Genomic DNA, 27,353 nt, shown 5'->3' on the forward strand with positions numbered 1-27,353 from the left:
CACAAGAGGGAAGAGTTGTGTTTTTTTTTTTTTTTTTTTTTGTCATTTTATAGAATGCTCCATGTGCTTACAAAAATTAACCCAACTCCCGGCCTTGTATTCCAGCTTTGTAACAGTCACTGATTAACACTCGTCCTTCATCCTTTTTAAAGAAGACATATAAGATGCAGATAGTGAGCCTCCCATTTAAGTGAGAGAAATAAAAGACAAAAACCTAAAACAGAATTTAAAAAAAAAAAACATTTTTCAAGTGATGTGTACTTCAACCAAAAACAATTATGTCCAAGTTACTGAAAAAGGCTTTCTAAACAAAACTGACCATTTGTGACTTTACATAAATAATACATTTACATTTAAATGATCAATATGTTCATTTAAGAAAGAAGAAAGAAAAGGAAAGAGAGAAGCCATAGAATGTGGAAAAAAATGATTGCGTCATCTTTTCTATTCCATGATGTACTTATATCTATATTGCACAATTCTTTTCAAGACTCAACTTAGATCCATTGGTATTAATTTAAACATGTACAACTGGAGACTTTGACAATATGTGCAAATGTCTTTGGAATTACTTTACAAGGCATTTCATTGTACCAGCAATAAAGCTAAAAAATATGTAAGGAAAAGGCAAGAACAATTAAAGAAATCTTTCAAGAAAGATCCTTCTCATCTTTGCAAATCGAAATAAATGCTGAAGTTGAAATATTAGGTCAGAATTGAGCTGCTGAGATGCTAGTCTGAAATGTAACATAGTCAAAAGTTGATGTTTTCTAGTCAGTGTATGATGCACATGATCCACAACAGTCCTCCTCCTGCTCAAAGACTGCTCTGGAAGCATTAATTCATTTGTCAGCAAAAAAAAGTATGTAATCAGCAATACTGTACATCTGTGAGTCTGTTTATTTTTTCAATAACCCTACGAAAAACATGGAAATATGATCCCACTTATGTAATGTAATTTAGACTTACATTAATAATGTCTAACACTGTGCAAAGGAAAAAATATATCTAACAAATTTAACCATGTCTTCTTATTGACATGTAATACAATTTTACAGTCAATTGGCTTATGTAGCTTCATTTGTGTTCGTTTCTCAACTACAAGCTTAGGGTCATATGGGTGCTTTTGCAACATAAATGCAGCCTGAAAATAAATATGGTAACATTTTTGCTAGCAAATGCTAGTAAAAGCTTGTGCCTCTTATATGATGCAAAATTTTCTGGGCATGTTTTATAAAAGGGAATATTTCAGAAAATTGCTTCCATTATTCTTCTTCCATACTAAAGATAAAACAATGTGACAGACAAGCTTTAGAGCAGGCTGGCATTCTGTTATTCTAAGGCTTGTTGGAAGTTTTTTTTTTACGAAAAATTATAATAAAATGCATAAAATGACCCTTTAAAACAAAGCCTTAAAACAAACACATACACAGAGCATATATGAACACACTTGTGGCCTGAACAGTCTACTGATGTAAGGAAAGTTTCTTAATTAAATTTTTTTAAAAATACTTTTTGGAAGACGTCAATGGTTGTGGATGAGATTAGAAAAGCATGTTCTGAGCCTGCTGAAAACTAAATCCAGGGAAGGCATATTTGTATGCTCACAGGCAATCCTTATGTGTAAATGATGATTAGATTGCGATCACTAAAACATTATCATGAACATGATAACTGAGTGTAAATCCTGACACTATTTCACAAATGCAAGGAAACCCTTGCCCTTGGTGCAAATGAACTATTAACAAGTCAGATGATACTGGGCAGCACTGCACCATTCCTGGCATCGACACATTTTCCATCTTCAGTCATACAACATAAAACCTTCCTCAAAAGTTCCCTCAGAAAGGTTTTTCTGCAAATAACGTGGAACCAAATACATTCCTTAAAGCACCAAGTAGTGAGATGGAGAGCTGATCTCAGGACATGGTTCTGAACAGAGTTCAGGAAGCGGCGAGTATAAAGACAGAAACGTTGTCCTTACTCTGCCAGTTTAACTGATGTGGTTTAGATGTTGGGGTGTTGGGATGTAAACGGCGAGGGAGGAGAAAGTGAGAGCGCAATGTTCTGAGGGCTTGGACATACGGGTACAGCGCTTGAAGGAGAGTCCACTGACTGGGAAACACTGCACAGAGAAGAAAAACACAAAATTAACACTGTGGACAGAGAAGAGAGGAAACGAAACGACATAATTTCCAAAGCTGACCAATAGCACAACAGTTTCCCTTTTTTAAGGCCTCACCTGACAGTGCAACTAGTTATGTGGGCAGGATCTGAAACTCCAGCAACAAAGAGCTTTTTAGGTGGACCGTCAGATTCCACTCCACCTGATCAGGCAGGTCAAAAAAACAAAAATGTAGTGCAATCTTAAATGGGACTTTAAGACTTTTCACCTTTTGCAGCACTTTGTATATAATCACAATGAATATTTTACACCTGGGACAAACATTTAGTGTAGATGCTATAACACAATTTTAACTCAGGTCTTACCTTTTCGTTTTAAAGGTGCAACCACTGGCCATCTCACAGATGAACTCACAGACCCCCTGTCAGAAATCAGCAATATGCTATTACAATATTCCTCAAGTCTTATACTAATTGCATGATGAATGTATTGAATATGGAGGATCAAACCTCTACTACATGTAGCTGTAGTTAAATATGATCATATTGCAAAGGTGCCAATGTTGCTACAAGAAAATCCTAGCAAGCAGAAAGCTCAAACAGAATGTTACCATGGAAACACTAGCATGTCAGTGAAAGAGATGGTTGATGATTATTTTTTCTTATGTGCAGAAGGCAACAGTAAGAAAACAGCAAACCGATGTGACTGATACTTAATAATAAGCAACTCTTCCTTTTTTTTTTAACCAACGAAAGAGACCACAGTCACGCCTTCATTTGTTCTACTGGCTCACAAAACTGAGACTCACAAGTCAAAGTTCATATAGGTAAAGTAAGCAGAATCAAACGCACATCTTTCCCATTCACGGCCTTTCCCCTTCATTGAATTCCCTTTTTTATTTAGCCCAGTTTTTATTTGTGTTTGGTCTGAGCTATGTGCTTTATATATTTACCCTGGAGTATCCCCTGTCTTGCACATTTTAGAGATTTACATACTCAAACATACCTAATTCACCTAATGAGCTAATTAACAGCTCTTAACAGTGTTAGAGCAAGGGAAAAAAATGTCCAGACAGGGGGTACTCAAGGAATAGGGTTGGTAACCTGTGAGCTATAACTTTAAAAGCAAAAAACTGTAGTTTACAGGTGTCTTCTGGTTTGCTGTAGGGGAGAAAAAGTCTTAAGTAATACAGCTAAACTGTAAATGTTGGCACCTCTGCATATTGCATTCATATTATGTCAGAATTACAGTAATTATGAGACAGCAACTCAACCTCCTCCAAAGACTCCTCTACTTCTCCTCAGACCTGAAACTGTGCTGTCTTTGTGGCAACAGAGGCACATATATCATAGTGGATATAACTGTTCACTATGATAGCTAGAACTTATTAAATGATATTCTACCATTTTTCCTGTTTTTTTTTTTTTTTTTTTTTTTTTTTAAAGAAAGCTAGATTTTACAAGCTAAGACGCAAAACTGCAGATTATTATTCATTCATTATTCATGTGGCCTTTAGTAGAAAATGATAGTAGGAAAAGGGAATTTTTCATATTTAATTCAATCATGTTGCAGAAATAATTTATTAATAAAAATAAAATTAAAATAAAGTCCCCCCCAAACACACACACATCCCCACTCCCAGCCTTTGCACGCTTCAGTTATACGAATGTATTCATCCTCTGTGTTGGGGGCATTTCTCTGACGTGCTCCTGCTTGTGTTGCTACATGCTAAGTAGCTAAAAGACCAATATTCACACAAATATGTCTGCAGAAGAGTATGACGAAGCTAAAAAGGAAGAATAAAGGAAGAATCTTTAAAAATTATGTTTTGAGGAAACTGATGTCGACTCATTTAGCCTACTTAGGGTCATAAATTCACGTGTTTTGCAAACAATTTGTTTTGCAAAACAATCATTAATGGTGAAAAAACAAAAAATTTTCAAACTGCATGTACTGACATAAAAACTGTCTGAGGTGACTAGAAATCAGCAAATAAATATTCAGAACTGCTCGAATGTGAAAAAGGTGAATCCCCTTTAAATGAGGCATATGTAATGGCACAAGTCAACAATTCCTATAAAGAAATTCAGAAAAAAGAACTAGTTTTCTAACTAGTAATGGTACAGTTAGCTAAGAAGTGAACATTTTTTAAAATGTAAACTTGTAATCAACTTGTAATAAACTTGTAATAACCCCAAAATTCCAAAATGATGCAAGTACACTGTTGACTGGTGATTTCTGCATGTAGTACAATGAAACCTACCCCCTGAACCTTCTTGTTGGACTGGGGGAAGAATTAGGAGTGACTCCAGAGTCTTGGGAATGGAAATCCTATGACAGAATGAGAGTGAGGGAGAAAAATTATTTAAAGATTATCAAAAAGTGATTAAATCAAAGCGGTCCATCATACTCACTGGTGATAGATGCCCATGCCAGTGAGTTCCAGGAGGTGAGGGGACTGTAGCTGAGGCACTATAAGTGAGTGAGTAAGTAAGTAAATACGTAAGTAAGTAAGTACGAAAGAAAGAAAGTCATACATAAAGCACTGTTTTTTGTGCTGTGATGTTATGTTATATTACGTTTCATTCTACATTATGTAGAGAAATATATGGTTACCTTAGTCTCTGTAAACTCCCTCTGAGAGTGATTTCCATATTCTCCATCTGCAGCATAAAAACAATCCTGTCAGTACAATAAAGATAATATGCAAACTATGCCTGTTTCTCAAAATGCACCTAAACATAGAAATCAAACCAGACCAACTAATCCTGAATAGTAATACCACTTTGGTTCTATGCAGCCGACTTTAATCTCACCTGCCGCCTGTGATCTGGTCTCTCGCTGCACAAGGAGAATGGAGAAAAAGGCAGGGTCTAGAACAAAAAAAAGGCAATGCATTGATTTTCTCTGGGCAATGACTGTCAATACAACAGCTCACCTTCATGCCTACTATATAAATAAACACTCACTCTAGAGGGGCAGCTTGGGTTTACAGACACACTGCTCCGACGATACCGGCCTGAAGTGTTTGAGCTGAACACTGTCATTCCATCACTGTTGGGAAAGTTTATGAGACACGTAAGTCACTAGAGGTTTGCCAAAGAATCAAGTTATGTCAAGTCATACAATTAAAAAAGTAGCTGTATGCTGTACTTTTCTACATGTACACAGTGACCAGATTTGAGACAGGATTACACAAGAAGCCTTCAACATGTATTAAGTACTCTCATTATGTAACACAAGGTTGCACAAGACTCTGGTGCTGAATAACAATTTCACTACAGTGATAGCTCAGTGGTTTAACTTCTGAGCTAGTGACTGGAAGACTGAGAGTTCACATCTCAGCACTGGCAGGAAGCCACTGATGGGCCCTTTAACCCTTCCATCTCTGTGCTTGGCCTAATCCGCAGTTAGATTCGGTCCAAGCACGAGTCATTTTTATGGTTGTCTGTGAAAGCAAAATACATTGACAAACCAAAACAGAACAGCAAATCAGAAAACATTACAGCAAAACAAACAAAACAATACATCAGCAAATTCAGAAAAAACATCAGCATTAACTTGGAAAGGGTACACCCTTATTGAACACTACATGCTCACAGGCTCATACAGCGTATGACTATAGGAAGGAAAATGAACTGCACTTCTTCAGTCTTTTGTCTAGGCTACTCTATGCTTTCGTGTATGAATCCCTGGAGGACTAGTGGTTAGGCCACAGTGCTCTCACCACTGTGGCCAGGGTTTGATTCCCGGTCAGGGAACCAACCACAGCCACTGGAGTTGCGTGTAACAGTGTGGTCTCAGTGCCGGTCCCAAGCCCGGATAAAATTGGGGAGGGTTGCGTCAGGAAGCGCATCCGGCATAAAAACTGTGCCAAGTCAAATACGCAGACCAATGATCCACTGTGGCAACCCCTATCAGGATCAGCCGAAAGAGGAACAACAACAACTCTATGCTTTCATGTGAAGTTACTTATGTTATAGTGAGGAATAATTCTTTCTTCTGAATAACCCGGCTTCCTTTAAGCATGTTTGCAATTCCATTAAATTTTATTTATATAGTGCTTAACAATAGACATTGTCACAAAGCTGTTTTACAGAAATCCAGATATAGATTTAGATCCTTAATGATCAAGCCAGAACTCCCTGAGACAACATGAGAAAAAACCTTGAGAGGAATCAGACTCAAAAGGGGACGCATCCTCTTCTGGGTGACACCAGATCACCAGTGCGATCATGACTCATTACTCTTCCACGACTGTACGCTATAAAGTCACACAGTACTGAGTGTGTCCATTAATTTGCCACTTAGGATTTGGCACAGTCATTTTTAACGCAGTGCAAAGGTGACAGCATATCTAAAATAGTTGACAGCATGTCTAAAATAACATCATTTGAACGGCCTCAGTAGATTTATTTAGACTCTAGATATTTCGTCTTACTGTAAACATGCTCTATCTATCTGATTTCTGTGGTTGCTCAGACTGATGCAGATTGTGGGAAATCAGCAATGAGCGTGTGATCTTTAATAAGGACTTACCCTTGCCATTGTGAGTTAATGCTGATGTGATTTTTTCTGTTGCGCTTTCACAGTTGTTATGCTGTTTTTGGTTTGATGTTGTGTTTTGTTGTTTTTTTGTTTGTTTTTTACTAAGGTGTTTTGCAATTACAGGCCACCGTACATTTTGGATAAAAACATCTGTCAAATGAATTAAATATACATGCAAAATTCCAAAGTTGTAGACGTTATTTTATTATTACCCTCACCCAGGCAACAGATGTGCAAAAATATCAAAAGGACACATCCAAACACTTGCTATACAACATATACCATCTGAAGATATTATTATAAATTAATAGATTGTATAATAGGTTGTATAAAACACATTTTAAATCAGACTGCATATTTTATAAAGCAAAAGTGTGGTGTATCCTGTGTATATTCCTGCATAACTGTTGTCTAGGGAAGGTGTAATAATAAAGTCACAGGCTCTCTGGACCACACTTTAAGAACCACTGGTTTTGAATATACCATCACAATGTCTAAAGACGTTATTATAACTTAAGAGATTGTATAAAACACTTTATTTAGATGCAGATGTATGGTGTTTTTCTTACCTGACATTAGTGATCATAGGGGCGCTGTTGGACCTCCGTAGAGCCCCGCCCCCGTTCCCTCCAGCTGCGCCTGCGCACTGGTCCACTTCCATTCTCTCCATGGCTCGTCGGCAGGCCGGAGTATGGTTGAAGCAGGCAGCCGGACTGAGCGCGCTCCACAGCGGCGTGAGCTTAAAATTTAATGCGGCGAAAGCCTGACCAGCAGGCCGCACGCTAAAAGTGCTCGGTCCAATTTAAAGCCGCCTGATAACGGAGCGGGGATTATTTCAGGTGGTCCCTTATCAGTCGCATTCTGTTAGAAGTTGTAAGGTTTGAACACAGGACACGGTGTACAAAACTCCCCTAACTAGTTCGTCGGGTTATTGCTCAAGTAAGTTCAGGACTAGCTCCGACAGGTTTACCAGCCACTCACGTACACCAGTCACAAGTAGTTTTGGCACTTAGCGAAACTTTCAGTAAACTCTTCACATCACGTTATATATATTTTATTTAAAAAATTCGAAATTCCTAAATGTAAAAGATGGCAAGAAAGACAGATGGCTAGTGAGCTAGCCACGCAGCTATATAAGTTTAAGTGCTAGTTTGTAAAGCAGCCGAATAATACCGAGACGCGAATCGTAAGAACTGCGTAAAAACAAGTTTATCAGACTGATGCAATTAAGAGTGAGCACGTTCCCTCTTTAAAGCTAACCGCCAATGCAAATCAGTCGGGACATGAGTCTGGCTTTCATTAATTTAGCACATTTTAAAAATATATATATTACCCGCAACCAAATAGTGATGGTCTTCTTCTTCAACAACACCACCTCGCTCTGGCCATGAAGAAAACTACAGCAGTGATAGACACGTCTGATTTCTCTGATTAATGCTCTCATACTGCTCACTTTCCCTTACCTTACATCTAGAAGAGTTCTTTACATCTAGTTCTTTAACGGGAATGTAAATGAACTCTTACACAATTCAGTATTTTTTTTTTTTTAAACAGAAGTGCATGGTGTATTTAATAGCTACAGGCCACAGGGGCTTGTCATATATTCTGAATAGAGATGTAAAAGGTGGAAGGGCCTGTGACTGTGAACCTCCTGTGTACAATTCTACAAAAAAATTGTAAAATTGTGTAAAAAAAATATTATTCACTTGGACATAAGCACACCCCAGATTGGAAATATTGTGTTTTTATGGTCTAGCAACCATGTGTGTTTTGTGGATATGAGGCGTAAACAACAAAATAATGAATAAAATGTGTACATATAGAAAATTGTAAAAACAGTTGTTTGATTTGATGAACATTTAATAAAAAAAAAGGCATTGCTGATCGTATTCATCACTTATAATTTACGCCATGAAACTATCATTAACATGCAGGGAGGTCAGGCGTAAGGGTCAAAGTAATACTAATGGATTATGCTTAATTCTAATCTTGTGCTAAGATCAGGACAGGAAAGAGTTTAACTATTAATACATGCATGGTCACGGGCTGTGAATTAGTAACATGGTTTCCTGTTTTCTTTTCATTTATTGACTTGTTCTTATATATTAATCAGTCTCATTACACTCCATTTGCTAGCAGCCATTGTAGATCTTGTATTAATTAAGGGAGATGAATGTAAAAAAATCAATCATTTTAATGCTTTAGTTGGAAACAATCATTTAATAAATAATTAATGAAGAGCAAATTAATAAACAGTTTTTTTTTTAAGTTAAGGCAGTCTCAGCATTACCACAGTTATGACAAATAACAAAACGTCACAAGATTAGAATGGCTCAATGCAGGATGCAAATAAAAATTTTTGTTCCAGGCTGGTAAATAGCCATGTACTGAGCAATAAGGTGATAAAATGCAACTACTTCAGCACAGAGAATTCGAATAAGAAATATTCTTATTGCTCTTTTAATAGAAAATTAACAAAATAAATATATGATCAGTATTATTCAGACACAGACAATTCATAGGAAAGCCACCATGGACAGGGCTTGGTCATATTCACAGTCCTTTGTGTGATTCCTGAGGGTTTGGAGTCTTTCTTTTGATTATGGTTTGTATGTTTTTCACCCTGTTCTCCCTTTTCAGCCACCACGTCCTTTTTCAGTCCTCCAAGAGCCCTTGATGGCCAGACATGGTGCGTATGATGACTGGTTTCTGTCAGTCCACAGCAAGAGATGCCATTGTCCCCAGTGAGGAAGTAGAGCAGAGCATTGAGCCATGAATTGAATGACGCCAGGGGTCGAGTGACTTTGTAGCAGACAGAAATAGCGTGTATGGTGTGGCACTCTGCGTTTCTCTGTTTAAGAATGAGGTACAGCGTCCGGGTGATATGGAATGGTAGAAAGCACAGCGCGAACAAGAAGGTGATGGTAATGATTGTTTTGATGGATTTGCGGCGCCTGCTGATATATGGTGCATGCTGAGAGCCAGAGATCGAGATCGAGGTCTGATTGGTGGGGCCTCTTTCATTATCACTGACCTCCTGCACGTATGGTTGGGTGTGCAAGGTCTGAAAGATGGTTCGAACCACCTGCGAGTAACACCATGCAATGACAGTAAAGGGAACAAAGAAGCCTAGAAGGTGAAGAACAATTCCATATGGAATGTACTCTGAGAACTCAGTGTCTGTTGCAACATCAAAACAGTTCTTATACATCTCTAGGCCCACTTGGTTTAGCCCACTTCCCATGGTTGTGTTCTTTCCATTTCCATCTACTCTAGGCATGTCGCCAGTTTGAGCGAAACGAAATATCGGACAGGTGAGCAGGAACACCACGACCCAGACCATAGCGCAGGTGCTCTTTGCAGCACGCTTGCTCTCCAGCTTGATGGTTCTGATAGGGTGGCAGATACCCATATAGCGGTGCACAGAGATGCAGGTGAGGAAAAAGATGCTACAGTAGAGGTTGAAATAAAAGAGGAAGCGTACCAACCTGCACATAAAATCCCCAAACACCCAATGGTCATGCATGACATAACTTGCCACCAAGAGTGGCAGAGACAAGCTGTACATTAGGTCCGTGGATGCCAGGTTGACCATATAAATTAGTGAGGTATTCCATCGGCGGCCACCACGGTACGAGCGCAAAAGAACAGTGGAGTTTAGGACAACACTGAGTAAGAAGGTTATAGAGTAGCACAGGGGTAAGATGATGTACTTGTATGACTCATCGTTGCTGCAGCTGAGTGGTGCTGTCAGGATTAAATCTGTGTGATTACTCGAGGAATTAGAGCTCGTGCCTCGCTCCAATAAAGCATCTGCCATGGTGCTGGAGAAAGCAGTAGTGATCAGCTGTTTATGGCATAGATACAGAGCTTCATCCTACATTTCCTTTTCACTGCTAATGATAAGTCCTGATTACATTCCTGTGTTTGATATCCAGGTAGCTTGATAGTAAATCCTCAGATTTTCCCCAGTGCTAAACAAACTCCAGAGTCTTTAAAATAAATAAACATTGTATTTGAGCAATTAACATTTTAAATGAGACATTTTAAATCTTCAATTTCAAGATTTCATCTGTAGTACTCAAGTGTCCTCATCACATTACGTGTTAAGCATTTGTTCTGACTGTCGTGTACCCCTAAAGGAAATTCATGTTGACCAAATTATTGTGCTGATTCAGCCGTACTTGCTCTATTAACCTTTCAATCAGTAACAGGCTTTTACTTTAACCTCTCCATTCATGCTTCTAGTTTCTTATTACTTGCATAAAAAAGTCCTGTAATCTTAATGATCTTCAATTGCTGACCTAATCTGCCATAGAAAACTGAACAGGAAATACTTACATGTCTGGAAAATGAGCAATATATTCAATCTATTTTTGTAGCTACACTTAAATGCCACAGTTCCGCCGTAGACAGACGCCAGCGTCTAAATATCAAGTGTTTGTGACCTGGAGGCCGTTCTTACACTGCAACTGCATGTGGTCTCACAGGTACACTTTGGTAAATAATTAATATCTATTCATTCAGACAGAAATGCTGAAAGGAAACTCAATATGTTATACAGTACAGTGTGGCCCTTTAGAAACAGCAAGAGAAGCAAGGAATCGTTTGGTTTGTTTACAAAGTTATGCAAACAAATATGTCTGTGTAGTATAAGAATTCAGAACAGATTAGCTGCAAAGAAAACTATCCATCTATCCATCCATTACACTGATCAAAAATACAACATATGCCGTAATAATACCTTTCTTTGTGGTAGACATTTACAATTTCCTATCCATATGTGCTGCTTGTTATTCTGATCTTTCTGTTGCTCTCGCTCTCTCAGACCATGTCTTACTTTGCTTGGCTGAGCAGCTGAGCTGTGCAAGGCTGAGAGATCATGTTTATTAGACACTGACATTCACTCCAGTAGACATGCTATGAGGTAGAAAGTGGATCGTCAGGAGGTTGTAAATTAGAGAATATTTCTTCATGTCGACTTGTCAAATACAAAGCTTCGATCAGACACATGCCAAGAATGCAATCTTATTGCTCCTTCTTGTTTAAATATTCTTGAATTAAAAGGAAGCTTCTTAATGTTCTTAACTGTTAGTACACTGGGTGTCATTGCATAGACTACATGAATAACAAAACTTGCAATTTATAACTTGCAAAATATAAGGCTTACCTTTCATCATCTTACATTATTCTCTCCATATCGGCTCCCAGAAACAGACATTGCAGTGAAACAGAAGAAATAACAATATCCCGTATGCTTTAAATATTAACCCTAAACGCATACCGTTGGTTGCTTGCGACCTGTAACCTCCTCATTCGTCCTTTGTTTTGTTTTTCCAGTTAACAAAATGCACAAATAGAATAAATGAACTTTAAAAAGTGATTTCGCTTAGATATGTGATTGACAAAATAACCATGTATGTAGTTAACAGTGAATAGTGTTACATGTAGTTCAATGCATTTGATAGCACTGACAGCATAGTATCTGCACAAAATATGTGTACGATTATCATAAAATGTTTCAGCAAAGGTTGGCAAGACACCCACACATTTAGGAGTTAAGTAAACAGATTTATTCAGTTATATTACTAAAGTTTGTGTTAGTTTTTACAATGAGAAGCCCCATATTCAGCAGATGCTATAGTATATTATATGCATATTCCCATAAAGCAGTTACTGATCACATATATTTAATAGCAGCTTTCACAGTTCTTATGGATGGTAATATAAAACAAACATTGAAAACATGAAGAGCATGCTTGTTTAGCTACTCTTTCACACATACAGTTTCTCACAATAAAACTTGTGAGTAAAATAATTACATTCACATAGTAAGCAATATTTGTGTGAGCACAAAAAAGCAAATCAAGACAAATGGGATCATATGGCTTTGTTAGTGTAAAGTAGAAAAAAACATACTGGACAATAAATTGCTGGTGTAATATAGGTCCATCATTCCAAAATGGCCTATCATATGGTAGCCTATTTTATAATATAGGCTAATTATAGCTTGATATGAGTCACACTGACGTCATATCCTGTACATCCAGGAGCATGGCGTCTTGCTTTGTCCGTAGATTGTCCCTCACCACCAGATGCTTCACTAATTCCGAGCTCAGGTCTGTGAGTTTAAATAATTACACACAAATACAGATATTTGCATATTATAACATGTTTGACACCTTAACCATTATGGATTTACAAATAAAATGCATATTTAAAACCCATGAAACAAAGAGGAGGATGTACTAACCCTGAATGTCTTCATGGAGGGAAGTCCTGAGGGCATTTAGCTGAAGCACAGAGCAGGTTTGCAGATCACTGCGGCTAAGTTTTTTTCTCCTAAAGCTCACATCCTTGTGGCTCAGCTGCTGCATCATCAAAACACAACAGAACAATGTAGGAACAAACAGTCTAGCACAAAAGAGTGAATGAGTCACAGATAATGACATCACAGTGTATTATATTGTGCAAAGCTGGAATGCGTTTAAGGCACCTGTTGCTGCCTCTGCTCAGCCCAAAGCTTATCTCGGAGCTCACTCAGAGCTGCTCTCACTTCCTGTTTCAGGCCGGCAGATCGTCGCCCCTGTCCCTGTGATTCATGTGACCTCTGTACGTAAGAAAGCAAAGAAACATCCTATTATCATAATACCATCCTGTAATTAATACAATCCTGTAATTGGAGTAAAGGAAAGAAGTTAATTTGCAAATACAGATGATTTTTGGAGCTGTGTTCACCTCTTTGAAGGCTGCCCCTTCATCACCCTCTTCATCGCTCTCACTGTCGTTGATAAAACACAGCTGTAGGTTTTTAGGACTGTTAAACCTATAAACACATTAAGTGCAGTGATGAAGCCTGTCAAAATTATGTTTCACAAAACCTGGAGTATAAAGATCATTATAAAATGTCATAATCATTATTTTGTCATTCACTAGTGATGCTTATATTTTTTTGAACTTATGCTGCATTGGGAAGCAGGATTTCAATACTGCTAAGTCTTTTTTATACAAATATAATAAATGCCAAATTTTAGCATGTTTGTTTATTTTTGTTACATATAAATATCAGGTTTATAATAATATAAGTATTCTTATTATGACATTTGTAACTATTTTTACATTCTTTTAAATAGGCCATCTTTACTTGATTGGTTTAGTGGCCAGATTTGCATGTTTTGTTTTGTTTTCTTTCTTTTTTTTAAGAAATCTGTATACCTTCATGTGATTATTAAAGCTTTTTTCCATATCTGTCCATTTTAAGCTAGTTTACAAGCTTTTTAAAATGATTAAAATGAATTTTTTTTTCTTATCTAACTGTAACCTACATTAAGCTGTGGCCCAAAAACAAAGTTTAGCACATATATTAAACAGTTATTTCAGTCAGCCAATTCTGTCACTTTTTAAATACAAAGTCATAGTCTATCACAATCTCATGAACCCCTCACATCACTATGAACCCCGAGAATTTTGTGATCACCCTGGGTCTACGGTTTGTGGTGTAGCTAAAAAGCAGTCATGGCATACCGAGATGTAATGCATGGAAAACGGTATCCTCTAAGATCACCTGCATCTTCCCACTGCTTTCTGTTAAGTGACTGGTGCTTTACATAAGGCCAGGGTTCTGGCACAGGTTCTTGGTCTGTTAAACCCATGGACTGGAATAAAATCACACACACACACACACAAAAAAAACACATGGAATTTAGGATCAAATTTGTACAGTAGCTTTTTATCTTCAATAGTGTTTCACATGAACACTGGGACAGAGAATAAGAGAAGACAATAATGCCCGAGAGCGGAGGCTTTACAAAACCTTTGACAGCTGAATGATTGTTGTCAAACCTCAGCTTTTTTCCTCCTCTCTTCCTCCTGTTTCTCAAGCTCGGCTATTCGCAAACTCAAGTCCTCCCAGTGCATGATGGGAAGGTCGTGGTCTTGTGTGTAGGGCTCCTGAGGCTGGTTGTGTGTCACAAGGCTGGCACCAGGAAGAGCAGGGTCATCAGCATTCTGTTCCTCCTGCCCACTGCCATCCACCTCCTCTTCCATGTGCTGAGCAGTGAAGCAAACTCATCTGAGACTGAAGCCATTTATGCTTAAATGAAACTTCATGTATCAGTAATCATCTTTAATAGCTCTGCATCTTATATTCAAGTTTTTGGTATAATAGAGAACATACACAAATGTAAACACAGAGGCTAACGTTTAAGAGTTATAGTTTAGTAAGAAGGTGCTAGTGTAACACTGGAGATCGTGCTCTCACACAAACTTACAATGAGTGATTATTTAACGCTTTATAACATGCTAGCTTCCCTTTTTTAAAGGAAATAAAACCCGTAAACTTCGTGTGCAAGTGGAACGCATTTTTCTTCAATCATCAGCGTGCAGCTAGAGAAAGTTCTGAGGACCATACCACACATGCCATAGTCTGTTTTTCTAAGGGGGCGGATGACATGAAGTCATTTCCTTACCTCTCCTTACCGCAAAGCTGATCTTGACACATAAACTGCCATTATGGTCCAAAAGTGACGGTACATCGAAGAGGACAAATTCACAGATTTCAATTAATTGCGTCTTATTAGTTAATCATTCCTCCTGTATGAGGAAACCCCCCCTCCCCATCTTACATTTCCCGCCGCCCCGCCCGCTCGCGAGATCTCGCCGTGGCTCTGTTTGTTTGAAGCTAAACTTTATAATTTCCGTCGGCGACGTTTCTTTTTGTCAAACGATTTCGGTTTCTTGCTCAAAAACAATTGGATAAGTTAAAATTTGTAGTGTACGAACCGCACATGAGCTTTAGCTACTTTTGGAATGAAAAGTGGAAGGGGCGGCCGGATTGGGAAGGTTGGGAAGAAACTTAGGTGTCCAATTTCACAATGTTCGGAGATGACGCCTGAGAGCAGATGGAAAAAGTCAGAAATGACTCGCATAGTTGATAAAGGCGGAGAGGAAGTGTTTATTATCTTCCTAAACAAATGCTCAATCTCCACTGACATATAGTGTTTTTGGTCTAAACATTTGGGGTGGTATAATTCTCAGCTTGAAGTTTCTGATTTGATTCATATACACATAAATCTAGCCTCTGTGTTACTTATTAGAGGACCAGCAATAAAAATCAATTATATACTATAAAAACATAAGTACAATTAACATAGCACCAATATTATTCATAGTATATATATATATATATATATATATATATATATATATATATATATATATATATATATACACATACACACACACACACACACACATATATATATATATATATATATATATATATATATATATATATATATATATATATATATAAAACAAAACCCTGATATGACCATGATACCTTTCAGAAATCCTCAAGGTGTTAAGTATCTCCACATCAAGGCTTATATCATATTTTAGATTCTTGTCAAACTGACTGAAAAGCATATTAATGAGATGTTTAGTCATTTGGGATAGCATGGGAATTTTAATTTACTTCTAGCATTCTTCATGACATGAATAAATCATATTTCAATACAAGGATTTGGGAAAAAATCTCCAGATTTATCATCAACATATTCTTTATTTGTACTCTGAATTTGCACAGAAGACTAAGTAAAAATGACTACATATTAACATGTTGGCCAAAGTAATTTTTCTACAATTCATTTCCTGCATTAATACCAACATTTTCCAAATTCATAACTGATCTTTTCTAAAATTCAGTATGAACAGAGTAAGTAAAAATGACAGTGGAAAACCACTTAAAGGTAAGCGACATTTTATAATGCATTTCTTGCAGTAGCAGCATTAAAAAAAAAATAATTGACATCATTCTCTAAAACTAAATTAACACTGTGCCCTAAGTAAAAAACCTCTGCATACTTTTGTCTTTGGAAAACTCTCCCAATTATCTATGCTTGGTCATCCTATTAGTCATCTTGAAAATGATTAAACTATAAACATATGTACATGATTTGAACGAACTTTATGGTTATTTTTTATTCATACATGCATCATAAATACGTGTAATATATTAGTCATGACAATTTTATAACCTTATAAGAACATGTAGCCAAAGCCTATGTTCCTGCATATGTTCCTACCTTAAGCTTTTTGGGGTCAACTTCTTGTTTGATGCTGACCACACTCCCTTATATATGATGCCACAGGAATTATGCTACTTCTATCAGGCAGTACCACAGCAAGGGCTTAGTAACATAAGTTCACTTTCACTTACAAGGCAGAAAACAAATGCTGCTATTTTATTAACCTGATGTCCCAAAATACCTGAATATTCATAAAATTCTACTCATTTATGTCAGTAAAACATTTTATATTTGGCATACTATCTTTATTGTTATAGGATATCCATAGAGACATTTCTTATACTTTATACTATATACTATACTTTATATCTTCAGAATAATTTCAGAATGCTACAGATTGGTTTAGTGTTACAAAATGTCCTTCATAAACACAGCACCTCTAACAGATTAATCTGATAGTGTGTAATAGTGAAAAGGTATCACAGGTATCACATTCTCTTGGTCTTTTAATGTCTGTGAAGATTTTTGGTAGTTCTAGTCTTGAATTTCTAAAAATATTAAATCAAGATGACTGAACTTATAATGTAATGTATAATTATGAAATGCAAACTTAAAAATATTTTGCCATCTTTCTGAAAAGATTCAGTCTTTTGTGAACATTCAGGGGCCCTAGGCATGTTTGTTTTTTTGCATCAATCAAAGGGTATTAATTCTACAATTCATACTAATTGGGAAATAAGTTATTGCATATGGCAATAAACAGTTCTGTTAAATCAGTTCAGATGAATCAGATGAAGAATTGATTTGATTGCAAGTGATGGAGTGCTTCGAAAGACTGGTGAAAAGTGTGTTTGCCTTGATTTATTGCTACTAAACATATCTAACTAAATATTATCTGTTTGTTCAGATGGTGCATTGAGAAGCTGCCACTCAGTGGCATTAACCAGTCTGTAGTTAATTTCTCTGTAGGCTTGAGGGTTTGCCCGTCGTTGTCTCCCTACTTCCTCATAGAGACTCTGTATAACTGGATTTGGAGGTGGCAACCCTGCTGCTGTTGCCAGACTCACATAGTAATGCCACTGATCAGAGTCCATTTGCAGGAGATGTTTCACCTGAACACCCATCTGTGTCTTTCTTTGCCTCTCTCTCTCTGCATCCTCGTCCATCAACTCGTGTGAGGGCAACTGCACAGTGCCATCAAGAACTGCAAGTGCAAACTGGATCTGAGGGAAAGATAAAACAAGGAGACAATTAGACAAAAAAAGTATGAGAACTAGTTGCTTATATCACTGAAAACACATCCTCTAGATGCTTACCTGATAATGGAAGTGAAGAAAAGGGCAGATGTTTTTGCAAATACCTATAAAAAAGAGTGAGGGAAAGGCTGGAAGCACCAGGTACTTGTAAAGAGGAGCCACTAGGTGGTGCTGCACCTCCAGGCCAAGCTGTTTCGGGCAAAGGAATGGGAAGTGGTAATTGTATCCAGTGCAAAGCAGAAGAACTTGAGCATGGGCCACTGAACCATCCTGAAAGAACAGAGAGCCATTGTCCAGCACCTTCACTACAGGAGGTGCCTGCTGGATTTCCAGGGGCAAAGAAAATGGCAGGGCTGTCTTAGTATGGCTAAGAATCACCTAGAGATGGAGATAATAAAACAGTAGGGAATAAGTCAGTCTCTGCTTACCATTAATACTCCTGACAGCCACAAGCAGCTTGATTTCTAAAGGCACACGTGTACATCATACCATTACATGCTGACCAGTCAATTACATATCCTAATTACAGACAGGTGACAAAGGAAAAAAACAACATAAAGTGTCTTAGTATGGTGTTGTGCCACCACCAGCCTCCAGAACAGCTTCACTGTACCTTGGCATTGATTCTACAAGTATTTGTATTGTACTGGACAGATGAAAACCATTCTTTCAAAAGATATTCCCTCAATAGGTGTTTTGATGATGGTGGTGGGGAGTGCTGTATAACACATAAGAGAGCCACCAGTTTTTTTTTCTTTACTTTGTCACCCGGGTGTAGATTAGAAGCTCCTACACAAAATGTGGGCAAACTAAAATTTTAGATAAACGTAACTAAAAGTAAGGACATAGACTAGTTTGTCACATGCCTTTTTCAGTTGCAACATTATCACTGTGTATTAAATGCTCATTTCACCTGGGCTTTAGCTTGAGCCAGCTCAAACGAGATGTCAACCCCAGATGCTCCAGCACCCAAGACCACCACAGATTGATGGGCAAAAGGTTCTGGGCAGCGATAAGAGTGGCTGTGCATCACCTTTCCTATGAAAGGACACAAGCAAAAGAGAGCAAACGCCAGAGTGAGAGTGAGAGAAATCAACAGCGAGCAAAATGGTAAGAGAGTAGAAGCGTAATGGTTTGCACTCTCAGGGTCATGTTTGTTGTTACCACTGAACATTTGCTGCACCTTTAAAATGCTCTATTCCCGGAATGGAGGGCAAATGGGGCACAGAGTAATGACTGTAGAAAAGGAAGGAACACATGAGTCATGCCTACAGGTCTGTTGCTCTTTTCTCCTTGAGGCTTCTTTCACACCTATTCCTTACCAATGGTTTAAACAGTGCTCATTCATATTCTAGCAGCAAGGGTGAAATCAGTTCAATGTTTGGAGTTTAACTAAAAAAAAAAAACTGCACCTCTTTTAGGATAATAAAATACATCTTAACAAAATGGCACCAAGGGATCAACTTCATATTGAGTACAAGTTGATTTTGTGTGTCTCAAGAGCAGAAATGGCATTCCTCACCCACTGCAGATGAACACAGAGTCGAATGTCTGTGTGCTATGTCCTCCGTGCATGCCACGCGAAATTACCTCCCACCTCACGGCCCCCCCTTTATCTGTCTCCATGGAGATGGGTTTCACCTCTTCCACCATAGTGTTGAACTGTCGGGGAGAGGGAGACAGGGCCATCACAAGCATTACTTTAGCCTCCAACACAAAAACGTTATTCACTAATACCGAAGGACATTTACAAGCCACTCCTTATTGGCCTATGTGCACATCTGATTGGCTGTGTTTCCTGCTACTGTCTCTATGGCAGTGTTTTCAGCCAGTGGTCAATGAAGTTGACACTGTTTGAAAATCTAATGAACATTGCTGCAGTTGACATGTGTTCTGAACACAGAAAATGAGATGCTTTGTACAATATGTTTAAATATGTTGTATACAGTATTTTACAGTTTGTGAAATATGCTGAAAATAATAATGACGTGATGATCTCTGTTTGAAAACCTTAATGTGTGGCGTGATGTCATGACTCTTGCAGTATGTCTCTAAATACTGCTGAACATCCCAGTGGGTCAGAAAAGAGGGCAAGTGGGAGTCAAAGGGAAAATCAGGAAACATCATGACCTCTTTAGGCAGGTTGGTTCTGAAAACAAAGAGCATGTTGAGAGACAACAGCACAGCACTGTAGTAAGCCAAGGTGAATGAAGTTCTTCATCAGACCCTTGGATGAGAGGTGAAATGCCTTTGTGATTATTTCATGACTACTCATCCTCACTTAATACTATTTGACATTTCAAAATGCTCAGTAGTGACTTTATTAGGTACGCCTACCTTATATCTAGGCTCATTAGCCATTTTATGAGGTACCATATATTCACCATATAGATGCACTTTGTACAGATAATTAATGACTATAGCCCATCTGTTGCTGTGCACAATTTATCAGCCCTCCTCTACTCCCTCCATCAATGGGAAGTCACCACCACAGGACACAGCTGTTATTATTTGGGCACTAACACTGATATGGCAGTCACATCTTATTTGGTGTTGCCCTGGTATGCACTGGCACAGCAGCATTTTTGGGGTTGGCTTCATCTCATACACTTGTAATAGTGCCATAGTCACAATTGTCATTACAATGTCAGTGTCACTAAAAATGGTCTAACATCCAAACGTTTGGTCAGTGGCCCTATGGTCCCTATCCACTGATTTTTCTATGCAGTTGGTCAAAAAAGAGGGGCTCCATTCGGTAATTGTATACCCACAAATCCTGCTGAAAAATCGTGTGTAAGCTGACCAAGTGCCAGCTTCTAAACACTGTCCAAGCTGGTAGACCATGTTTGCCATCTGGTAGAAAGAAAAAAGCTTCTGAATTACTGCTACTAATTCTAAATCCTGGACACTTTTAAGAACACAACAGTACGGAAGTTAGAATATCTGGTAAAGATGGCCTACCAGTTTGACCAAAGGCAGCTGGTCAGACCAAACTGGATTTTTAACCAGAGAAGTGCGTCTGTGTGGTAGGTGTACCTGCTAAAGTGATCACTGAGTGTACTTTTTAGTCATTTTACACCAAAGCCTTATGTGTGTGTCCAAGTCCCCCTGTAAACGCTGTGTGAATACATGCTTGTGAGTGACACGCCACCTGAGGTCTCTGTACATGCTGCTGTGGATCGGCCGGCCATCGTCAGAAGTGCCCACGCGCTCCTCGTAGTACCACGTGCCTCCCACGCGCGCGCTCTGCTCGAACACCACGGGCGGCTCGAGCGTATCGGCTCGAGACAGGATGTGACGAGCTGCACATAATCCCGCTGCCCCTGCTCCAACTACAGCAACACGGAGTTTTCCCGACCGATTCATCTTCGAAGTTTGCTCACGGGATAGAGAGCCGAACAGAGATACAAGAGCGCACATACACACACACCGGACACACACAGGAGTCAAACCGCAACGGTTACCGCTATTGAAATTCCTCTACGTTAAGAAACACGGCACATGATACAAGAATACAGCTCAGATATTTTGAGTATAAAGCGCCATTTTGGGCCGAGTGCAAAATGAACGCACTCTGTCGTCACCACGGCGTCTGAATAATGAATCACTAAGTAAGAACTTTGAGCCTTAAACTCTCCAAGGTTCTCACAGTTTTTTTTTTTTTTTTTTAAAGCAACAGATGTGGTACAAAAGCACTGGTGTGTACCAGAGATTCAGTACTAACAGTGCATGGGCTAGGCGGTCTTGCCACTTTAAAACTGATTTTCTATTGCTTTTCCAGGTATTTCAGCAGTTAGAAGTAAACTATTGCTGGAAATTCCAAGAATTTCCGTCACTAATATACAGACTAAAAGTTTACTTACTTTTATTTATTGCTTTTACTGTGCGTCACACCACTTATAAATGCTCCTAGGACTTTGCCTAGTGTAAGTGCACTTTATAGAGCATTATACCAAACCAGTGAAATAGTGCCTAAAATGAGTGATACACAGTGAAACTAATCATTCCAATAAAAATATCTGGGCAAAATGTAACATTTTATTATGGATTAAATAATCAATCCATATTTTTGGAATGAAATTCAGTTTTGTGAACTCCAGACAAGGTACAAATTATGGCACAATTGGAATACACAGTGTGGTACAGATGTTTTTGATACAGATGTTTTTTTTTTTTCATTTATTAAATCAGTAAAGAGACATAAATCATTAATATAATAATTATATCTAGCATGCTGAAGTCATCAGACTCACTTATTCCTGTGAACCTTTACTTTCTCCTCTCTCTTTTTTTTAAACCTGTTTATGTTTTGCAGAAGCGGTACAGAGGGTACGAAGGTTAAGGATGTCTGGAGCAATAGCTTTTACCCAGTGATTTTGTAGTAACTGTTTCCCAAGTGCACGGTAGCAGTGGTTAACAGCTAAAATCAGGAAACCCAGAACCTGCAACATGTCAGCCTTAAGCTAAGGTAACACATTAAAGATCTGTTTATTTTTCCCTGAAGACATATATGCAGTTCATGTATTAAATGATTTTACCATTTGATTTTAACAAGTATGACAATATGTGAGTAACATTAAGCTTGGTGTTGAGAGGTTGATGGAGGTGAGATGCTTTACATGGCAGATGGCTGTAGCGTATACTGGAGTCGTGTGGTGATTGAAGGCCCATGGGTGAGCACCGATGAGAGAAGTGATAGAGCTAGAGAGGAAGAACCATGATTTTACTGAATGCTACCAACACATTTACTTCACTGTGTGCGCCTGCTATTTAATTTGTGATGTTCCAGGACTGGATAGACTGATTAGCACTGGAAAGCTGGATGAGTCACATTCTGAGCATGAGTCATTTAATTTTTTTTTTTTTTTACGAAAGTCTGCAGGAGTGCTATTTTACAGTGTACTTTTTAATCTGTTAATACTCAAGAGGCCAACAGTCTTATGCTGTGCCTGAATTTCTTCCCTATTTACTATATGGTTTGTTATTGAGTGCAGTGTTCGAAATGTAGTGTTGTACGAATTCTCAGTAGATAGCTCACTATATTAATACTGTAAATCCAGTGTACAGCTGATGCACGCAACATCTGCACCAAGTACCACAATACTTTGGGTTTTTATTTTTTCCTGCTTGTTATTTACTTGTCAGGACGGATACTGGAACAACCATCACTGTGTATAAACTTAGTGTATAGAAAATCACCTTTAATACTTCTCTTTTTTGTGGTTTCAATTACCTAAGTAATTTCTGATTGATTATGAGATAGCAAGTTATGCAAGGTGTCTCCAGAGTGCTCACTAGTGAGTGTTACCTGAATTTGGTCCAGTGTCTCCCTCACTACTGCCAACAGTCTATATAATAAATAGTGAACAAGTGAGTGAATGAGTGATTTCAGTCACAGCTCTAGTGGTTTCATTTTTTTTCATCTTAAAATCAGGAACATGGACCTTTCTTTCAAAAATATCAGGGCCTGTTCTGATTAAATAGAATCAGTATTAGCAAGAAAACAACTAATAAAGATCTTAATAGCAGAAGATCTAACAACTCATGTTCTAACTCTTTTGGTCTATTCTTTCTTGCTCTAAGGGTTTGATACATTCTTCCATGTATCATCCATGATTCATTCTTCCATGTATCTCCACGTAAAAATCTGGACAGAAGGGAAGAGAGATGAGTCTCTTCCTGCATATGTACTGGAGGCAAAGGATCAACTGAAACACATCCTGCTTGACTCTAAACTTCCCTTGAGGGTCCAAAATTTTGGATGTGCCATCATTCAGGATTTCGTCAAGGGTTCTTTGTAGCTACCAACAAAGTGCCGGTAAAAGCAAGTCAGTTTAGCGATGTGAGGTGAGAAGGAGAGTTGGTTGCCCATGTTTACCCCAAGGGTAATGCAGTGACAGACTGTGAGATCAGAGAGTTGTTCAGGGAGATCACAAGATCTCGACATGGAGATACAGCTCCAGGGGTGTACAGCAGCTCAGTTTTGCTGGGATTTTCAGTTCATGAGCTGCCATCCATGACAAGATATCTGCTAGACATGCTGAGATGTGTCTGAGAGAGGATCAGTTGAGTGTTATTAGCATAGCAGTGGTATGAAAACCCATTTGAGGATGTGACTTCACCAAGAGAGTGAGCATAGAGGGAGAACAGAGAAAGATCCATCACTGAGCCTTGTGGGAAACCAGTGGAGAGTCTGCATCGGGCACATGTGGATCCCACACCATGTCACCTGATATGACCGTCCCTCCAGGTAAGATACAAACCTTTGCCATACTCTGTCACAAATTCCAAGACTCATGAGGATGGACAAGAGAGTCTTTTGATGGCTGCTGAAACTTCACAGTAATGACCAAAAGAGCAAAAGATAAAGACAAGATCATTGCATATATTATTAAAAGTTTGCTTACATAAACAGAGACAGTTGACCAATGAGCACTGTTAAAATCAACTTGATGAAGTGATTTTGAGCATTTACATTCCTGTCTCTCATTAGCTACATTACATTCAGCCTAATAATCCGTCATTAATCTGAGTGATCGATCATAATAGATCCTGTATACACTTCATTGGAATACAGTAAATGAGGCCAACCCTCATGAAATAGAAGAATAACAGCCAAGTAAATTTTTGTGCCTTTGTGATTACTTTCACTAATGGAATCAGTGTGTGTTATGCAAGTGTTTGAATCACGATGCGCTCCTGGTGTAACAAAGCATTCCTGTAAGGAAACACAGTTCATGTTACAGATTTGAATCTACTTAAAATAATTGTGAGGTTAGATTAGCATCAAACTAACATTTTGAGATGCAGGATGTGAAGTGACCTCAGTAAATTCGGCCCAACAATATTCATTGAGGATGCAGAACTTAACCATGGGAAAAAGGAGGGAAAACGTTGATAAAACCTTCCTTTCTTGTGCAGTTATTCCCAAACAGTGGCTTTTAATGTTGGTAACCTTAGAACATGAGTAAAGGTGTTAGATAGATGGACACTGTCTGTATTTATGTTATTTTCACCAACCAGAGCACACACAAACTTTATTTGGTCATAAACCCTTCTTCTTGCTATTTGTGTAATAATCAAACTTTGATGACCGCAAGTTTGGTTCCTGCTGCAGTACAAGCAGAAAGCACCAATTTTGACCCCCTTGAAGTTACTTATGGTGCTGATGTGGGACCATTCTGGCTCACTTTAGCCCCTGGATACAGGTAAAGAGCTTTAGTTAATGTTCACCAAACATCAGAATGGATAAAAAAAACGTGATCTAAGTGACTTTACCAGATAGGCTGGTTTGAGCATTTTGGAAACTGCTGATCTCTTTTGGGAGATTCATGCACAACAGTCCCTAGAGTTTACACAGAATGGTGTGAAAAACAAACAAACAAAAAAAACCCCATCTAGTAAGTAGCAGTTCTGCAGGTGGAAATGCCTTGTTGACAGAGGTCAGAAGAGAATGTGCAGACTGGTTGAAGCTGACAGGAGAAGGCTACAGGAACTCAAATAACCACTTTTTATAACTGTGGTGAGCATAAAAGAATACACATCACAGTGAACCTTGAGGCAGATGGGCTACAACAGTAGAAGATCACATTGGGTTCCACACCAAAGCTACAGTGGGCACAGGTTCACCACTAGTCTTTTACTAGTCTTTTCCATTTATAATTAAGAAATTGTTTATGGTATGAGAACTGTGATGAATAATAAGGAAAAAAATCGCATCAACCATAAGAATGAGGAAAAAATGTGATCTCAGTGATTTTTGATCATGGCATGATTGCTGGTGCCAGATGGGCTGGTTTGAGTATTTCTATAACTGCTGATCTCCTGGGATTTTACTCAGAATGGTGAAATAAAGAAAAACGTCCAGTGAGCGGCAGTTCTGCGGACAGACATGCCTTGCTGATGAGCGAGGTCAACGGAGAATGGGCAGATGGATTCAAGCTGACAGAACGGCTACAGTAATTCAGATAACCACTCTGTACAATCGTGGTGAGCAGAAAAGCATCTCAGAATGCACAATACATCGAGCCTTGAAGTGGATGGCAGAAGACCACATTGGGTTCCACTCCTGTCAGCCAAGAATAGAAAACTGAGCCTGCAGTGGGCACAGGCTCACCAAAACTGTGGCCTCTAATGGAGCTACCCAGAGACCCTGTATCAAAGTACTTAAAATACAAAGCAACTGAGTTTCTCAAGTTTTTAAGAAAGGCTTCAGCAAAATGTCTAGGCAAAATAGATTAAAACTTCATCCTTAAAGCATGTTCTTTTCTATGTGTATTATTCTAGCACTAATTGTAAATCTGCTTTCAGCTCATGTAAAACATATGTGTCAATAATTATAAAAGCACTAATAATTATAAAAGCACTTTATTAATCTTTATCCTCTTAAAAAATTCTGTTTCTCTATATCCGAATGCACAACAAATTCACATTATAAAACTGTGTATATGGCAGGTTTCTGATTTAAAAATATGTCTCAGTTGTAGAGATCTTAACCACACCAGTCTTCATCATTGTGTCTACACTGCTGTAATTGCCTCGCAGATCATTATATTGTATGGTGTTTTTAATACCTTTGGACACTGTAATAAATCAGTTGAATGAAGCCCTCATTACCGGCATCACTCCTTTTTATAGTTTGATAGGTAGCAGTAAAAAATGATCTAACAGCTCTCTAGATAATATTCTGAGATTAGATGGGATTAGAAAGGCAGAAAAAACAAGATTAACTAGGATTTATCTGAAGCACATATGACAAAATTTTGCTTAACCCGATTAACCCTGGAAAAAAATGAACCCTTTGCCTTACCTCCCACATCAGTCATGCTGCCTTAAGTGCCCAGTCATGTATACTGTTTACAAAAATTGTACAGAGCTTGGAGTAAGCAGTAGAGCTTTTTATCTTAATGAAAGCAGATGCCTGCATTTGTTATGTGATACATGAGCTGCTGTTAGCCATACTGAAAATGATGCATGTCAGAGATGTACAGAAATTAAAACACAGATTTCATTAATATTTCATTGTACTATGCCACAGCTTTTTTTTCCATAGTACATTGACTTGTGTGTATAAAATGACAATGACGAGAGAAAGTGGATTTATTAAAATGCTTGTAATTCTCAAATGGATTACATTGTAAAGTCTCTTTGTGTGGAAATATGGAGTTACTCGAGCAGGAGGTTGCAAAAGCTACTTGATGGCAGCATCCAGTTGCTGCTGCTATCTGACGGGTTAATGCACTGTGACAGTCTTTGTGCTGAGCTGCAGGCAGTGGGATGGGGGGAGTAGGAGGGGTCCATAATAACAAGACAAATAAGAGGAAAATTGTTTTTAGCTGCGCCGTATTTGCCAAGGGGAGATAAGAGGAGATGTCAGCTTCTGGAAAACGTGGATAA

General features: G+C 38.3%; 4 protein-coding genes and 1 long non-coding RNA gene across 11 annotated transcripts; 1 reads left to right on the forward strand and 4 right to left on the reverse strand.

The window, feature by feature from the left end:
• Positions 1 to 15: 15 nt before the first annotated feature.
• On the reverse strand, positions 16 to 8,049 carry LOC113543659 (P2R1A-PPP2R2A-interacting phosphatase regulator 1). Its single transcript, XM_026942054.3, has 9 exons — positions 7,243 to 8,049; positions 5,095 to 5,179; positions 4,942 to 4,998; positions 4,742 to 4,788; positions 4,540 to 4,597; positions 4,389 to 4,456; positions 2,491 to 2,546; positions 2,243 to 2,327; positions 16 to 2,125 (listed from the first exon to the last, which is right to left on the reverse strand). The coding sequence occupies exons 1-9, from the start codon at positions 7,341 to 7,343 to the stop codon at positions 2,008 to 2,010; spliced, it is 675 nt and encodes a 224-aa protein (XP_026797855.1). The 5' UTR covers positions 7,344 to 8,049; the 3' UTR covers positions 16 to 2,007.
• Positions 8,050 to 8,417: 368 nt separating this feature from the next.
• Positions 8,418 to 12,074, reverse strand: LOC113543617 (P2Y purinoceptor 3). Its single transcript, XM_026941978.3, has 2 exons — positions 11,015 to 12,074; positions 8,418 to 10,665 (listed from the first exon to the last, which is right to left on the reverse strand). Exon 2 carries the CDS (start codon positions 10,491 to 10,493, stop codon positions 9,171 to 9,173), a length of 1,323 nt encoding a protein of 440 aa, XP_026797779.1. The 5' UTR covers positions 10,494 to 10,665; positions 11,015 to 12,074; the 3' UTR covers positions 8,418 to 9,170.
• Positions 12,075 to 12,223: 149 nt separating this feature from the next.
• On the reverse strand, positions 12,224 to 15,572 carry im:7136398 (schwannomin-interacting protein 1). 6 transcript variants are annotated; one of them, XM_026941940.3, is made up of 7 exons: positions 15,142 to 15,572; positions 14,516 to 14,765; positions 14,198 to 14,328; positions 13,412 to 13,499; positions 13,170 to 13,283; positions 12,927 to 13,044; positions 12,224 to 12,794 (listed from the first exon to the last, which is right to left on the reverse strand). In XM_026941940.3, the coding sequence occupies exons 2-7, from the start codon at positions 14,717 to 14,719 to the stop codon at positions 12,694 to 12,696; spliced, it is 756 nt and encodes a 251-aa protein (XP_026797741.1). In that variant the 5' UTR covers positions 14,720 to 14,765; positions 15,142 to 15,572; the 3' UTR covers positions 12,224 to 12,693. The 6 variants fall into 6 exon arrangements, with proteins under 6 accessions (XP_026797741.1, XP_026797739.1, XP_026797743.1 ...); XM_026941938.3 differs by having other exon boundaries at positions 14,516 to 14,750; positions 15,142 to 15,569; XM_026941942.3 differs by having other exon boundaries at positions 12,927 to 13,041; positions 14,516 to 14,722; positions 15,142 to 15,560.
• A 547-nt stretch (positions 15,573 to 16,119) lies between these two features.
• LOC113543564 (uncharacterized) lies at positions 16,120 to 21,530 on the reverse strand. Its single transcript, XM_026941881.3, has 7 exons — positions 21,109 to 21,530; positions 19,968 to 20,106; positions 19,480 to 19,619; positions 19,141 to 19,193; positions 18,871 to 18,995; positions 18,018 to 18,335; positions 16,120 to 17,924 (listed from the first exon to the last, which is right to left on the reverse strand). Exons 1-7 carry the CDS (start codon positions 21,375 to 21,377, stop codon positions 17,586 to 17,588), a joined length of 1,383 nt encoding a protein of 460 aa, XP_026797682.3. The 5' UTR covers positions 21,378 to 21,530; the 3' UTR covers positions 16,120 to 17,585.
• LOC117599363 (uncharacterized) lies at positions 21,441 to 26,831 on the forward strand. Of its 2 annotated transcripts, none has more exons than XR_004579829.2 (3): positions 21,441 to 21,568; positions 22,273 to 22,425; positions 23,541 to 26,831. It is a non-coding gene; the product is annotated as an uncharacterized LOC117599363 (long non-coding RNA). The 2 variants fall into 2 exon arrangements; XR_008304577.1 differs by lacking the exon at positions 21,441 to 21,568 and adding an exon at positions 21,723 to 21,883.
• The last annotated feature ends 522 nt before the right edge of the window (positions 26,832 to 27,353 follow it).

The sequence above is a fragment of the Pangasianodon hypophthalmus genome, chromosome 17, assembly GCF_027358585.1.
Source record: "Pangasianodon hypophthalmus isolate fPanHyp1 chromosome 17, fPanHyp1.pri, whole genome shotgun sequence".
NCBI classification, from domain to species: Eukaryota; Metazoa; Chordata; class Actinopteri; order Siluriformes; family Pangasiidae; genus Pangasianodon; species Pangasianodon hypophthalmus.